The sequence below is a fragment of the Pseudophryne corroboree genome, chromosome 4 (assembly GCF_028390025.1).
Source record: "Pseudophryne corroboree isolate aPseCor3 chromosome 4, aPseCor3.hap2, whole genome shotgun sequence".
Classification (NCBI taxonomy): Eukaryota; Metazoa; Chordata; class Amphibia; order Anura; family Myobatrachidae; genus Pseudophryne; species Pseudophryne corroboree.
Genome location: NC_086447.1, coordinates 253,955,058 through 253,971,362, shown reverse-complemented (window position 1 = coordinate 253,971,362; position 16,305 = coordinate 253,955,058). Strand labels below are relative to the sequence as shown.

The 16,305-nt window shown below is 47.5% G+C and overlaps 1 protein-coding gene across 1 annotated transcript in view; it reads left to right on the top strand.

Annotated features, from left to right (window-relative positions):
- The window catches only part of EIF2A (eukaryotic translation initiation factor 2A), a 163,992-nt gene that overhangs the window by 54,282 nt on the left and 93,405 nt on the right, over nt 1-16,305 (top strand). The window contains exon 3 of the mRNA XM_063916042.1: nt 14,456-14,530. Coding sequence (XP_063772112.1) covers nt 14,456-14,530 — 75 coding nt within the window. The remainder of the gene's footprint in view (nt 1-14,455; nt 14,531-16,305) is intronic.

Genomic DNA, 16,305 nt, shown 5'->3' with positions numbered 1-16,305 from the left:
TCATTCTGTGGCAGGCCTGCCACAGCCTAAATCTGTTAAGGCCCATTCCACAAGGAAGGTGGGCTCATCTTGGGCGGCTGCCCGAGGGGTCTCGGCATTACAATTCTGCCGAGCAGCTACGTGGTCGGGGGAAAACACGTTTGTAAAATTCTACAAATTTGATACCCTGGCAAAAGAGGACTTGGAATTCTCTCATTCGGTGCTGCAGAGTCATCCGCACTCTCCCGCCCGTTTGGGAGCTTTGGTATAATCCCCATGGTCCTTTCAGGAACCCCAGCATCCACTTAGGACGATAGAGAAAATAAGAATTTACTTACCGATAATTCTATTTCTCGGAGTCCGTAGTGGATGCTGGGCGCCCATCCCAAGTGCGGATTATCTGCAATACTGTACATAGTTATTGTTAACAAATTCGGGTTATATTGTTAAGGAGCCATCTTTAAGAGGCTCTTTCTGTTATCATACTGTTAACTGGGTTTAGATCACAAGTTGTACGGTGTGATTGGTGTGGCTGGTATGAGTCTTACCCGGGATTCAAATTGCCTCCCTTATTGTGTACGCTCGTCCGGGCACAGTACCTAACTGGAGTCTGGAGGAGGGTCATAGGGGGAGGAGCCAGTGCACACCACCTGATCTGGTAAAAGCTTTACTTTTTTGTGCCCTGTCTCCTGCGGAGCCGCTATTCCCCATGGTCCTTTCAGGAACCCCAGCATCCACTACGGACTCCGAGAAATAGAATTATCGGTAAGTAAATTCTTATTTTAATCTTTTTACAATTAGAGGGTGTACAATTCAATAAATTTCTCTAACGTCCTAGTGGATGCTAGGGACTCCGTAAGGACCATGTGGATAGACTGGCTCCGCAGGAGACATGGGCACTTTAAGAAAGAATTTAGGTTCTGGTGTGCACTGGCTCCTCCCTCTATGCCCCTCCTCCAGACCTCAGTTTGATACTGTGCCCAGACGAGCTGGGTGCTTTTCAGTGAGCTCTCCTGAGTTTGCTGAGAGAAAGTATTTTGTTAGGTTTTTTTATTTTCAGGGAGCTCTGCTGGCAACAGACTCCCTGCATCGTGGGACTGAGGGGAGAGAAGCAGCCCTACTCTCTGAAGCTAGGTCCTGCTTCTTAGGCTACTGGACACCATTAGCTCCAGAGGGATCGGTACGCAGGATCTCACCCTCGCCGTCCGGTCCCGGAGCCGCGCCGCCGCCCCCCTCGCAGAGCCGGAAGACAGAAGCCGGGTGAGTATGAGAAGCAAAGAAGACTTCACAGGCGGCAGAAGACTCCGTATTCTTCACTGAGGTAACGCACAGCACTGCAGCTGTGCGCCATTGCTCCACACACCTACACATACTCCGGTCACTGTAAGGGTGCAGGGCGCGGGGGGGGGGGCCCTGGGCAGCATTTGGGACCTCTTTTGGCAAAGTTAAGCATATATACAGCTGGGGACTGTATATATGTATGAGCCCCTGCCAAAAAATTGCATATTTATGCGGAACAGAAGCCTGCCGCCGAGGGGGCGGGGCTTCTTCCTCAGTACTCACCAGCGCCATTTTTTCTCCACAGCTCCGCTGAGAGGAAGCTCCCCAGGCTCTCCCCTGCAGATACACGGTAGAAGAGGGTAAAAAGAGAGGGGGGGCACATAATTAGGCGCAAAAAGCAATATAAACAGCAGCTACTGGGTTAACATTAAGTTACTGTGTTATTCCTGCGTTTATAGCGCTGGGGTGTTTGCTGGCATACTCTCTCTCTCTCTCTCTCTCTCTCTCTCTCTCTCTCTGTCTCTCCAAAGGGCCTTGTGGGGGAACTGTCTTCAGAGAGGGCATTCCCTGTGTGTGTGGTGTGTCGGTACGCTTGTGTCGACATGTCAGATGAGGAAGGCTATGTGGAAGCAGAGCGGGAGCAAATGAATGTGGTGTCTCCGTTGACGGCGCCGACACCTGATTGGATGGATATGTGGAAGGTTTTAAATGATAATGTTAATTCCTTGCATAAAAAGTTAGAAAAGCTGAAGCCTCGGGACAGTCAGGGTCCCAACCCGTGCCTGATCCTATGTCGCAGAGGCCGTCAGGGTCTCAGAAGCGCCCACTATCCCAAACTGTTGACACAGATACCGACATAGATTCTGACTCCAGTGTCGATTACGATGATGCAAAGTTACAGCCAAAATTGGCTAAATCCATCCGTTATATGATTATAGCAATTAAGGATGTGTTGCACATCACAGAGGAAACCCCAGTCCCTGACAAGAGGGTGCATATGTATGGGGAAAAGAAGCCGGAGGTAACCTTTTCCCCCTCACACGAGCTAAATGAGTTATGTGAAAAGGCTTGGGAATCTCCAGATAAAAAAACTGCAGATTTCCAAAAGGATTCTTATGGCGTATCCTTTCCCGCCAACGGACAGGTTACGCTGGGAATCCTCCCCTAGGGTGGACAAAGCTTTAACACGCTTATCCAAGAAGGTAGCCCTGCCATCACAGGATACGGCTACCCTCAAAGATGCTGCGGATCGCAAACAGGAGGTTACCCTGAAGTCCATTTATACACATTCAGGTACCTTACTGAGGCCGGCAATCGCGTCGGCCTGGGTGTGTAGTGCTGTAGCAGCATGGACAGATACCTTATCTGAGGAAATTGATACCTTAGACAAGGATACTGTATTGTTGACCCTGGGGCATATTAAAGACGCTGTCCTATATATGAGAGATGCTCAAAGAGACATTAGTCTACTGGGTTCTAGAATAAATGCTATGTCGATTTCTGCCAGAAGGGTCCTGTGGACTCGGCAATGGACAGGTGATGCCGACTCAAAAAGGCATATGGAGGTTTTACCTTACAAGGGTGAGGAATTGTTTGGGGAGGGTCTCTCGGACCTGGTCTCCACAGCTACAGCTGGAAAGTCAAATGTTTTGCCTTTTATTCCCTCACAGCCTAAGAGAGCACCGTATTATCAAATGCAGTCCTTTCGATCACAAAGAAAAAAGAAAGTCCGAGGTGCTTCCTTTCTTGCCAGAGGCAGGGGCAGAGGTAAGAAGCTGCACAACACAGCTAGTTCCCAGGAACAGAAGTCCTCCCCGGCCTCTACAAAATCCACCGCATGACGCTGGGGCTCCACAGGCGGAGCTAGGCCCGGTGGGGGCACGTCTTCGAAATTTCAGCCACCTGTGGGTTCACTGCCAGGTGGATCCCTGGGCGATAGAAATTGTGTCTCAGGATTACAAGCTGGAATTCGAAGAGATGCCCCCTCACCGATACCTCAAATCGGCCCTACCAGCTTCCCCCCACGAGAGGGAAATAGTGTTAACTGCAATTCACAAATTGTATCTTCAACAGGTGGTGGTCAAGGTTCCCCTCCTTCAACAGGGAAGGGGTTATTATTCGACCATGTTTCTAGTCCCGAAACCGGACGGTTCGGTCAGACCCATATTGAATTTAAAATCCCTGAACATATACCTGAAAAGGTTCAAGTTCAAGATGAAATCGCTGAGAGCGGTCATCGCAAGCCTGGAAGGGGGGGATTTTATGGTGTCTCTGGACATAAAGGATGCATACCTTCATGTCCCCATTTATCCACCTCATCAGGCGTACCTCAGATTTGTGGTACAGGATTGTCATTACCAATTTCAGACGTTGCCGTTTGGTCTCTCCACGGCACGAGAATATTTACCAAGGTAATGACGGAAATGATGGTACTCCTGCGGTAGCAAGGGGTCACCATTATCCCGTACTTGGACGATCTCATAAAAGCGAGATCAAGAGAGCAGTTGCTGAACAGCGTCGCACTTTCTCTGGAAGTGTTACGGCAACACGGCTGGATTCTGAATATTCCAAAGTCGCAGTTGGTTCCTACGACTCGTCTGCCTTTCCTGGGCATGATTCTAGACACAGACCAGAAAAGGGTTTATCTCCCGATAAAGAAAGCTCAGGAACTCATGACACTGGTCAGGAACCTATTAAAACCAAAACAGGTGTCAGTACATCACTGCACCCGAGTCCTGGGAAAGATGGTGGCATCATACGAGGCCATTCCCTTCGGCAGGTTCCATGCGAGGACCTTTCAATGGGACTTACTGGACAAGTGGTCCGGATCACATCTTCAGATGCATCAGTTAATCACCCTATCCCCCAGGGCCAGGGTGTCACTCCTGTGGTGGCTGCAGAGCGCTCACCGTCTCGAGGGCCGCAGATTCGGCATTCAGGACTGGGTCCTGGTGACCACGGACGCAAGCCTCCGAGGTTGGGGAGCAGTCACACAGGGAAGAAATTTCCAAGGTCTGTGGTCAAGTCAAGAGACTTGCCTTCACATCAACATCCTGGAACTAAGGGCCATATACAACGCCCTACGTCAAGTGGAGACCCTGCTTCGCGACCAACCGGTTCTGATTCAGTCAGACAACATCACCACAGTGGCTCATGTAAACCGACAAGGCGGCACAAGGAGCAGGGTGGCGATGGCGGAAGCCACCAGAATTCTTCGCTGGACGGAGAATCACGTAAGCGCACTGTCAGCAGTGTTCATCCCGGGAGTGGACAACTGGGAAGCAGACTTCCTCAGTAGACACGACCTCCACCCGAGAGAGTGGGGACTTCATCAGGAAGTCTTCGCACAGATTACAAATCGGTGGGAACTGCCACAGGTGGACATGACGGCATCCAGCCTCAACAAAAAGCTACAGAGGTATTGCGCCAGGTCAAGAGACCCTCAGGCGATAGCTGTGGACGCCCTGTTGACACAGTGGGTGTTCCAGTCGGTCTATGTATCTCCTCCTCTTCCTCTCATACCCAAGGTGCTGAGGATAATAAGAAAAAGAGGAGTGAGAACAATCCTCATTGTTACAGATTGGCCACGAAGGACTTGGTATCCAGATCTGCAAGAAATGCTCACAGAGGACCCGTGGCCTCTTCCTCTAAGACAGGACTTGTTGCAACAGGGGCCCTGTCTGTTCCAAGACTTACCGCGGCTGCGTTTGACGGCATGGCGGTTGAACGCCGGATCCTAGCAGAGAGAGGCATTCCGGATGAGGTCATTCCTACGCTGATAAAGGCTAGGAAGGACGTGACAGCTCAACATTATCACCGTATATGGCGAAAATATGTTGCATGGTGTGAGGCCAGGAATGCTCCTACGGAGGAATTCCAGCTGGGCCGTTTCCTTCACTTCCTACAGTCCGGAGTGAATTTGGGCCTAAAATTGGGTTCCATTAAGGTCCAGATTTCGGCCCTATCCATTTTCTTTCAAAAGGAGTTGGCTTCTCTACCTGAAGTTCAGATGTTTGTAAAGGGAGTGCCGCATATTCAGCCTCCTTTTGTGCCTCCAGTGGCACCTTGGGATCTTAACGTGGTGTTAAGTTTCCTGAAATCCCACTGGTTTGAACCACTTAAAACGGTGGAGTTGAAATATCTCACGTGGAAGGTGGTCATGCTATTAGCCTTGGCTTCGGCTAGGCGTGTGTCAGAGTTGGCGGCTTTGTCACATAAAAGCCCCTATCTGGTTTTTCATGTGGATAGAGCAGAATTGCGGACCCGTCCACAATTTCTGCCGAAAGTGGCTTCATCTTTTCATATAAACCAACCTATTGTGGTGCCTGTGGCTACTACTGACTTGGAGGATTCCGAGTTGCTTGATGTGGTCAGGGCTTTGAAGGTTTATGTAGCCAGAACGGCTAGGGTCAGGAAAACAGTGTCGTTGTTTATCCTGTATGCATCCAACAAGCTTGGTGCTCCTGCTTCAAAGCAAACTATTGCTCGCTGGATCTGTAACACGATTCAGCAGGCTCATTCTGCGGCTGGATTGCCGCTGCCAAAATCAGTTAAGGCCCATTCCACTAGGAAGGTGGGCTCTTCTTGGGCGGCTGCCCGAGGGGTCTCGGCATTACGACTTTGCCGAGGGGCTACTTGGTCAGGTTCAAACACTTTTGCAAAGTTCTACAAGTTTGATACCCTGGCTGAGGAGGACCTCTTGTTTGCTCAATCGGTGCTGCAGAGTCATCCGCACTCTCCCGCCCGTTTGGGAGCTTTACCGGTAAATCTATTTTTCGTAGTGGATGCTGGGCGCCCGTCCCAAGTGCGGACTTCTTCTGCAATGCTTGTATATAGTTATTGCTTCAATAAGGGCTATGTTATGGTTGCATCAGGGTTTGACCTGATGCTCTGTCGTTTGTCATACTGTTAACTGGTTGTTTTCACATGTTATACGGTATGATTGGTGTGGCTGGTATGAATCTTGCCCTGGATTACCAAAATCCTTTCCTTGTACTGTCAGCTCTTCTGGGCACAGTTTCTCTAACTGAGGTCTGGAGGAGGGGCATAGAGGGAGGAGCCAGTGCACACCAGAACCTAAATTCTTTCTTAAAGTGCCCATGTCTCCTGCGGAGCCCGTCTATCCCCATGGTCCTTACGGAGTCCCCAGCATCCACTACGGACTACGAGAAATAGATTTACCGGTAAGTAAAATCTTATTATTTCTATAGTTTCTCTTACGTCCTAGAGGATGCTGGGGACTCCAAAAGGACCATGGGGTATAGACTGGAACCGCAGGAGACATGGGCACACTATAAGACTTTAAATGGGTGTGAACTGGCTCCTCCCTCTATGCCTCTCCTCCAGACCTCCGTTAGATTCTGTGCCCAGAGAGACTGGACACACACTAGGGGAGCTCTTCTGAGTTTCTCTGAAAAGACTTTCTGTTAGGTTTTTTATTTTCAGGGAGACCTGCTGGCTACAGGCTCCCTGCTTCGTGGGAGTGAGGGGAGAGAAGTCAGACCTACTTCTTCTGAGTTAAAGGCTCTGCTACTTAGCTCCAGAGGGTTCGATCACTTGGTGCGCCTAGCTGCTTGTTCCCAGAGCCGCGCCGTCATCCCCCTCACAGAAGCCGAAACACTGGAAAGAAAAGGATTGTCTCTTTGTTGGCGCACTATAAGAAGGAGAATGAATATTTAAAATTTAACTTTTAATTCCATATGGATAAAATACCTGACAATGTGAAAAATCATGAGACAAAATTACAAACATTACACAAAAATAAAATAATAGCAAATCCTACTATGCGTCTTCATTGTGTCCATATAATTTATAGTGCTTGACTGTGTGCAACTATAGCCAGAGCCTGGCCACAGGTTAATAACTGCTTATGTAAACCCTCATTCATTCGGGTATCTTTATTAATTCCAATTTAAAAGGAGGGATGTAATAGCAGTCCTTGCTTTTTATGGTTTAAGGCTTTATTCCATATTCATACTTGTGCATGTGTGAAAGGAACCAAATTATGTCAGCTCTACATACAGTGATACTCAGCAGTTATTACTCAAAATCCCGCAATTATGGCTCATATATGACTTTATCATATAGTTATTAAGTTGCTGTCTTATAGGCCGCAGCAAATCGTGATTATTGTGATACAATCCTGGAGCTGCTTCTCTGTCTATTGGTTACACTCAGTAACCAGACAAGAGTAATTATATATCAAAGATGTATTTCCACCATAAAAATAAATATAAATGTCAGCTGTCCGCTGTGTGTATTTATAACACTGAATTTCCCACAGCCTAAGTACTTTGCTGACTAAATTTGTCAGGGGGATTCATTTATATCTCCCACTTGTGGTTGTTCTCACAGAAGCCAGAAGAAAGAAGCCGGGTGAGTATAAAGAAGAAAGAAGACTTCAGTAATGGCAGAAGACTTCAGTAACGGAGGTACAACGCAGCGGTCGCACTGCGCCCCATGCTCCCACTCATACACCAACGGCACTCACAGGGTGCAGGGGGGGGCGCCCTGGGCAGCAGGTTACTAAGGTTTTTAAAACTGGCAAAAGAGCATATTTTCAGTGCCTAGGCACTAAATATAAGACCTCCGCCAGTATAAATATTTTAAATTGAGCGGGACTACAGCGCGCCGGGAGGGGGCGTGTCTTACCCCTCACAGCTTACCTGCGCCATTTTCTCTCTTCACAGACACTGCAGAGACGCTGGGCCGGACCTCCACTCTCCTTAGCAAGTACAGGGAGGGGGCACAGTCATTTGGTGCTATTTAAACAGCGCAGTGATCATATATTATTTACTCAGTAGTATATGGGCGCTGGCGTGTGAGCTGGTATACTCCCTCTGTGTTCTCTCTATCAGGCTTCCCTTTGGGTCTGTCCCTTATTGCCAGTGTGAGAGTGTGTGTGTCGGTACGGTGTGTCGACATGTCTGAGGCTGAGTGCCCCTCCCCGGAGGAAGTTACTGGGGGCGCAGAGAAGGATTTGGGAGTGACTGTCGGCACCGCCGACTGCTGATTGGGTGAATATGTTGAGTACATTGAATGCAAATGTGGCGTTATTGTCTAAGAGGCTGGACAAATCTGATTCTCAGTCACAAACGTGGAGAAAATCTATGGAGGACGCCTTATCCCAGGTACAGGCCCCCCCTCAGGGTCACAAAAGCGTTCATTTACCCAAATAGCTGATACAGATACCGACACGGACTCTCACTCCAGTGTCGACTATAGTGAGGCCAGTTTACATCCAAAATTGGTTAAGAGTATTCAGTACATGATTGTGGCTATTAAAGATGTTTTACATATTTCTGAAGTACCTGCTGTTCCTGATATAAGGGTATATTTGTATAAAGGAAAGAAACCTGAGGTGACGTTTTTCCCCTCTCATGAACTGAACGCTCTTTGTGAAAAGGCTTGGGAATCGCCTGATAAAAGGTGGCAGATTCCCAAGAGAATTCTTACGGCATATCCTTTCCCCTCTGAGGACAGGGAAAAGTGGGAGTCATCTCCCAATGTGGACAAGGCTCTGTCCCAGCTTCCCAAGAAGGTGGCGCTTCCGTCTCCCGACACTGCTGCCCTCAAGGATTCTGCGGATCGTAAGCAGGAAACGACATTAAAGGCCATTTATGTCACTACGGGTGCACTCCTCAGACCTGCCATGGCGTCGGCTTGGGTGAGTAGCGCCATTGCTAAGTGGGCTGATAATTTGGCATCTGACATGGATACCCTGGATAGGGATAACATTCTTTTGACTCTCGGTTATATCAGGGACGCTGCAGCTTACCTAAAGGATGCGGCGAGGGATATTGGCCTCTTGGGATCAAGGGCCAATGCCATTGCAGTCTCGGCCAGGAGAGCGCTGTGGATTCGTCAATGGAATGCTGATGCCGACTCCAAGAAACTATGGAAGCTCTCCCTTATAAAGGTAGTGTCTTGTTTGGTGACGGCCTCGCTGACCTGGTGTCTACCGCTACAGCGGGTAAGTCATCTTTTCCTCCTTATGTTCCAGCACAACAGAAAAAGGCACCCCATTGTCAGATGCAGTCCTTTCGGCCTAATAAATACAAAAAAGGAAGAGGCTCGTCCTTCCTTGCTTCAAAAGGCAGAGGAAGGGGAAAAAGGTCGCCTGCTGTGTCAGGCTCCAAGGACCAAAAATCCTCCCTGGCCTCTGCCAAGTCCACCGCATGACGCTGGGGCTCCCCTACGGGAGTCTGACTCTTCAGTCAGGTCTGGTTTCACTCGGGCCTATATCCTTGGGTGTTAGACATAGTGTCCCAAGGGTACAAACTGGAGTTTCAGGAGGTGCCCCCCCACCGATTTTTTTTCAAATCAGCCTTGCCAGTTTCTATCCCAGAAAGGGAAGTAGTGAGTGCTGCGATACAAAAGCTGTGTCAACATAGTGTCATTGTCCCGGTACCCCCGTCTCAACGGGGAGAAGGGTTTTTATTCGAGCCTCTTTGTCGTACCAAAGCCGGACGGCTCGGTCAGACCGATCCTGAACCTAAAATCCCTCAATCTGTATTTGAAAACTTTCAAGTTCAAGATGAAATCTCTTCGAGCAGTGATCTCCAGTCTAGAAGGGGGGGATTTTATGGCGTCAGGCGACATAAAAGATGCCTACTTACACGTCCCGATATATCCTCCAAATCTGGCTTTCCTGAGATTTGCGGTGCAGATCGGTGCAGGATTCTCATTACCGATTTCAGATGTTGCCGTTTGGTCTTTCCACGGCCCCAAGGGTCTTCACCAAGGTGATGGCGGAAATGATGGTACTCCTACGCAAGCAAGGTGTCACAATTATCCCGTACTTGGACGATCTCCTGATTAAGGCGAGATCGAAGGAGCAGTTGCTAAGAAATTTGGAACTCTCCCTGACTGTTCTGCAACATCATGGTTGGATTCTAAATTTGCCAAAGTCTCAGTTGATTCCGACAACTCGGCTGCCCTTCTTGGGCATGATCCTGGACACGGAACTGCAGAGGGTGTTTCTTCCAGCGGAAAAAGCTCTGGAAATCCAATGCATGGTAAAGGAGATTCTGAAACCGGCAAGAGTGTTGATTCATCAATGCACTCGAGTGCTAGGGAAGATGGTTGCGGCTTACGAAGCCATTCCGTTTGGCAGGTTTCATGCCCGGGTGTTTCAGTGGGACCTGCTGGACAAATGGTCCGGGTCTCACCTGCACATGCACCGGAAAATAAGTCTATCTTCCAGGACCAGAATTCCTCTCCTGTGGTGGCTGCAAAGTTCTCACCTTCTAGAGGGATGCAGGTTCGGGATCCAGGATTGGGTCCTGCTGACCACGGATGCAAGTCTCCGAGGCTGGGGAGCAGTCACGCAAGGAAGAAGTTTCCAGGGAAAATGGTCAAGCCAGGAAACTTGTCTCCACATAAACGTTCTGGAGTTAAGAGCCATTTACAACTGCCTTCTGCAAGCGGAACACCTTCTTCGAGGGCTACCTGTCCTGATTCAGTCGGACAACGTAACCGCGGTGGCGTACGTAAACCGCCAGGGCGGAACAAAGAGCAGAGCAGCGATGGCGGAGGTCACGAGTTCTCCGCTGGGCGGAAAAACACGTGAGCGTTCTGTCGGCAGTCTTCCTTCCGGGCGTGGACAACTGGGAAGCAGACTTCCTCAGCAGACATGATCTCCATCCAGGAGAGTGGGCTCTTCATCAAGAGGTATTTGCAGAAGTGACAAGGTGTTGGGGAATTCCTCAAATACACATGATGGCGTCTCGCCTCAACAAGAAGCTTCCGAGGTATTGTTCCAGGTCAAGGGACCCCCAAGCCAGTGCAGTGGACGCCCTGGTAACTCCGTGGGTGTTTCAGTCGGTATATGTGTTCCCTCCACTTCCTTATTCCAAAAGTGATGAGGATCATAAGAAGAACGCGGGTGTTCCGGCAGTACTCGTCGTTCCAGATTGGCAACGGAGGGCCTGGTATCCGGATCTTCAGGAATTGCTCATAGAAGATCCATGGCCGCTTCCTCTCAGAGAGGACCTTTTACTTCAGGGGCCTTGCGTATTTCAAGACTTACCGCGGCTGCGTTTGACGGCGTGGAGGTTGAACGCCAAATCCTAGCTCGAAAGGGTATTCCCGGGGAAGTAATTCCTCACTCTCCTTAAGACTAGAAAGGAGGTCACGGCGAAGCATTATCACCGTATTTGGAGAAAATGTGTCGTGGTGTGAAGCCAAGAAAGCTCCTACGGAGGAGTTTCAGCTGGGACGTTTCCTCCATTTTTTTACAGGCAGGCGGGCAATGCAGGCCTGAAATTGGGTTCCATCAAAGTGCAGATTTCGGCTTAATCTATTTTCTTTCAAAAAGAATTGTCCGCCCTTCCTGAAGTTCAGACTTTCGTGAAGGGAGTGCTGCATATCCATCCTCCGTTTGTGCCACCCGTGGCACCGTGGGATCTTGACGTGGTGTTACAATTTCTTATGTCTCACTGGTTTGAACCTTTGCGAAAGGTTGAGTTGAAATTTCTCACTTGGAAGGTGGTCATGCTTTTGGCCTTGGTGTCCGCCAGACGGGTGTCGGAATTGGCGGCTTTGTCTCACAAGAGCCCATATTTGATTTTCCATGAGGATAGAGCGGAATTGAGGACTCGTCAACAATTTCTGCCGAAGGTGGTGTCTTCGTTTCACATAAATCAACCTATTGTGGTGCCGGTGGCTACGGATGCCGTGACTCTGTCAAAGTCTCTCGATGTCGTAAGAGCTTTGAGAATTTGTTGCCATAACGGCTCTTATTAGGAAAACGGAGGCTCTGTTTGTCCTGTACGCTTCTAACAAGATTGGAAATCCTGCTTCCAAGCAGACTACTGCACGCTGGATTTGTAATACGATTCGGCACGCTCATTCTATGGCTGGATTACCGTTGCCGAAGTCAGTGAAGGCCCATTCTACAAGGAAGGTGGGCTCATCTTGGGCGGCTGCCCGAGGGGTCTCGGCACTTCAACTTTGCCTAGCAGCTACGTGGTCGGGTTCAAACACTTTTGTTAAGTTATACAAGTTTGATACCCTGGCTGATGAGGACCTCATGGTTGCTCAATCGGTGCTGCAGAGTCGTCCGCACTCTCCTGCCCGGTCTGGAGCTTTGGTATAGACCCCATGGTCCTTTTGGAGTCCCCAGTATCCTCTAGGATGTAAGAGAAAATAGGATTTTAATACCTACCGGTAAATCCTTTTCTCCTAGTCCGTAGAGGATGCTGGGCGCCCATCCCAGTGCGGACTGTTACTTGCAGTTGTTGTTGTTTCGGTTACACGAAGGTTGTGTATCGGTTATGTTCAGCTTGTTGCTGTTTTTCGTTCATACTGTTATCTGGTATTCTTGCTGATCCAGTTGTACGGTGTGTTTTTGTGGTGTGAGCTAGTATGTATCTCACCCTTAGTGTAACAAAAATCCTTTTCCTCGAAATGTCCGTCTCCCTGGGCACAGTTCCTATAACTGAGGTCTGGAGGAGGGGCATAGAGGGAGGAGCCAGTTCACACCCATTCAAAGTCTTGTAGTGTGCCCATGGGATCCACAGGAGACATCTATACCCCATGGTCCTTTTGGAGTCCCCAGCATCCTCTACGGACTAGGATCAAAGGATTTACCGGTTTGTAAATATAAATAACAGATGTAAGATTCTGTGTGTTTCGAAAATATTGGTGAGAGTATTGTCCCTCGTCACATTGTCCATCAATATATTTGAGAGAAGAACCAATCTACTTCATCATACCAACCAACCAACCAACCAACCAACCATTAAAGCTCCAAACAAGGAATTTTGTTTTTGCTTTGGCCTAGGCCTAATAAATCTGATATTTGTAGATACATGTGACCCCAAATCTAACGGTTAGATGTGTCCCAATGAAAAACGCTAGAAATTATTATCAGGGCCGATGCTATTTGCATTTTAAACGATTTTCCAGAAAGATGTACCAACAAACTTTTGCATGTTTTTTTTTTCCAGTATATCACAAAACTTTATTTAAATAGGAAGCCTCAGTTATGACCAAATGGCTTCTGCATATGTTTGCCTTCCTAAAGTATATCATCTAGTCTATAAGTCATTAGCTACCGGCAGTATATGGCAAACATGTGGACACCTGAACAGCACACCCCAGCTTGTTGAGCATCTCATTCCAAAAGCATGGGTCTTAATATGGAGTTGGTCTCCGCCTTTGCCATTATAACAGCCTCCATTCTTCTGTGAAGACTTTCCATAAAATTTTGGAACATGGCTGCAGGCTTTCACATCCTTTCAATCAAAAGAACATTAGGGAGGTCAGCAATGATGTTGAGTGGCGTGGATTGCAGCCGGTATTCAAATTCATCCCAAAGGTGTTTCAGGTGGTTAAAGTCGCTGTTCTATGTAGGTCAGAGACATCAGTCTCTGCAAATCATTACTATATGGACCTCACTCTATGTACGGTAGCGGGTTCAGTATGAAATACTGGTGGTTGGGATGCGGGAGGTCACATGACCAACCGTGGCATCCCAACACTGAAGATCCCTTCAATGGGGGGGGGGGGGGGAAGTTGTTTTGGGGTAAGGGCCGTTTTCATTTAGTGCCGGTTCTTTCGTCCAGGCGAAAAAAAACGGCACTTTTCGGCTGTTTATAGGTCGAATTTACATTCGACATATTCAATGCCCGTGCCGTTTTTTCGACTGGTCGATTTCGCCGCTGATCCACGTGTTTTGGCGAATTTACAGGTGTTGTCACCCGTTTTTGGGTCCATTTTCGCCCATGCCGATTCGTCCACAAAAAATCCGAAAAGGTGTGGGCGAAAAGTGACTCAAAAAGGGGCGAAAACGCTCGCAATTGAATACACTGATGTCAAATTAGTGGCGTTTTTCGGCTAGCCGAACAAAGCGCCACTAAATGAATACCCCCTAAGTATTTTTTATCCTACCCTATTCCTGTAGGGGTGGCGGCTAGGGCTAACCACACCCCCTAGTGGCTAACCCTGATACACTCTCGGGATGTCTGCTGTCGGTGTTCCGGTGCCAGTCTCTTGAGTGGTGTTGGAATTCCGATGTCAGTCACATGACAGCCGGGATGCAGAACACATCTCACGGCAGCATTGTTGTATTGAATACAATTCTCAGAAATGTTGTTATTTAAATTGCATTGTTATTTGATAAAGAAATACATATGTGAAAATATATATGTAAGTATGGCATGACATTTTTATTTTCCTCTCGCTTTCCTAGGGAATGTAGTAAAAATTGCAAAATATCCAATTTTAGCAAGGATGGAAAACTGTTTGCATGGTGCAATGGAGAAGTGTAAGTTATTATTTTAGTTTCTTTATTTTCATACATTTACATTTTGATGTGGCAATGCATATACTAGATTCTGGTAGCATCTTTCTGCAGTACCTGCTGAGAATTGTAAACAGGATAGATCAGTGGTTCTCAACCGCGGTCCTCAAGTACCCACAACAGTTCAGGTTTTCCAGGTCCAATCTAGTACATTGCTCACTTCACCGCTGTGTAATGTGAGCATCCCCCCCACACCCTCCGACCCCCCCCCCTTCTTCGCTCAGCACACATCACCCTGTATGCACAGACCGCTCAGCACACATCTCCCAAGTGTGTACCCCTCTTAAGGGCGGTATCCTATTAGCTGCGGTGAGTTACCGCAGCTATAGATTCCCCCGGGCTATCCAATTTGCCCCGCAAGCCGGCACTTATCGGGGATTAATGCAAAGCAGAATCCCTGATAACCAGCCCCAGGAGACCCGTTATCGGATGGTATCACGGGTCCCATGTGTTATCGTCCGATAACAGGTGATTTACCACACGGTAAATCACTGCATCTAATAGGATACCGCTCTTAATCTGTCTTGCTGGATGAGTAATTATCCCACCTGCCACATTAAATTAGGGGTCATTTTTTTTTTTTTGGCACAAGTTGGGGGAGGTAAGGCTTTAGATTTACACTTAAACGTATAATAAAATGCACAGAATTCAAGGAATTATAGTAGTTGATAATCACTTAGGAGGGAATAACTTGGATATTATTACACAGAATATCAATTTCATCCTGTCTTAATATGTAAATAATAGCAACAACTAAGAATCCATATTTAGTACACTTTACAAATTGATACACTAAAATATTTTCCTACAATTGATTCACAGAGTGAACACACAAATATGAATTAAATGTATGACTTAATTAAATGAGTATGGATAAGACTGACCGATATTAAATAATTAAATAATATTGATAATAAATGCAAGCTATTAATAAATATAATATGTTTAATAGGTGGAACTAGATAATTAAAAATTATTTTTTTAGAATCCAATGATATCTCCACTATGGTATTAAACTGATAGGGAAAGGGAGATTTAGAATTCATCTCTAATATAATACATATTGATACTAAGTAGGAATTCCCAATAAAAAAGATACTATATCTCAACAGGAGGCTAGGATAGGAGATTAACAGGTCTCCTACCCAATGAAAATCCAGTATAGGGGATAAAAGGAAACAAATGTAGGCTCTGGTTAGAGCCCTGAGGAAGCCTATGGTGGAACAGCCGTGGTCTGCTGTCCGATTAATGTGTTAATACTCAATGTGAAAAATGATGTGTTATATTGAAAAGTCTGTTTATGTGTTTATCTAATAGTGCGGACACAGCTCCCCACCACCTCCGCTGCCGGCAGCGGCTTCTCTTACTGAAGCCGCTAAACGGAGAGAGGAGGGGAAGCCTGTGAGCCGCGGCTTGTGACCACACACATGCCAGGCTCAGCGCTGAGCTAGTGGTGTCAGCATACACAGCTGGGTGGCATTAACATAGACTGCCCAGCAAGATGCATGTGCACTGCAAAATGTCCTATGACGCTGATTTATAATTAATATAGACACTCATAGTGCAATCTCAGCGACTGCAGAGATGCAGCACTGGATCATACAAACTGCACTGACATTATAATTAAATGTGGATACATCTAGCAAAATCCCCTGATTACAGAGATACAGTATTGAGCCAATACTACTAACAGAACAGTGATATCATCAACTGCATAGCTGATATCCATGCATATTGCA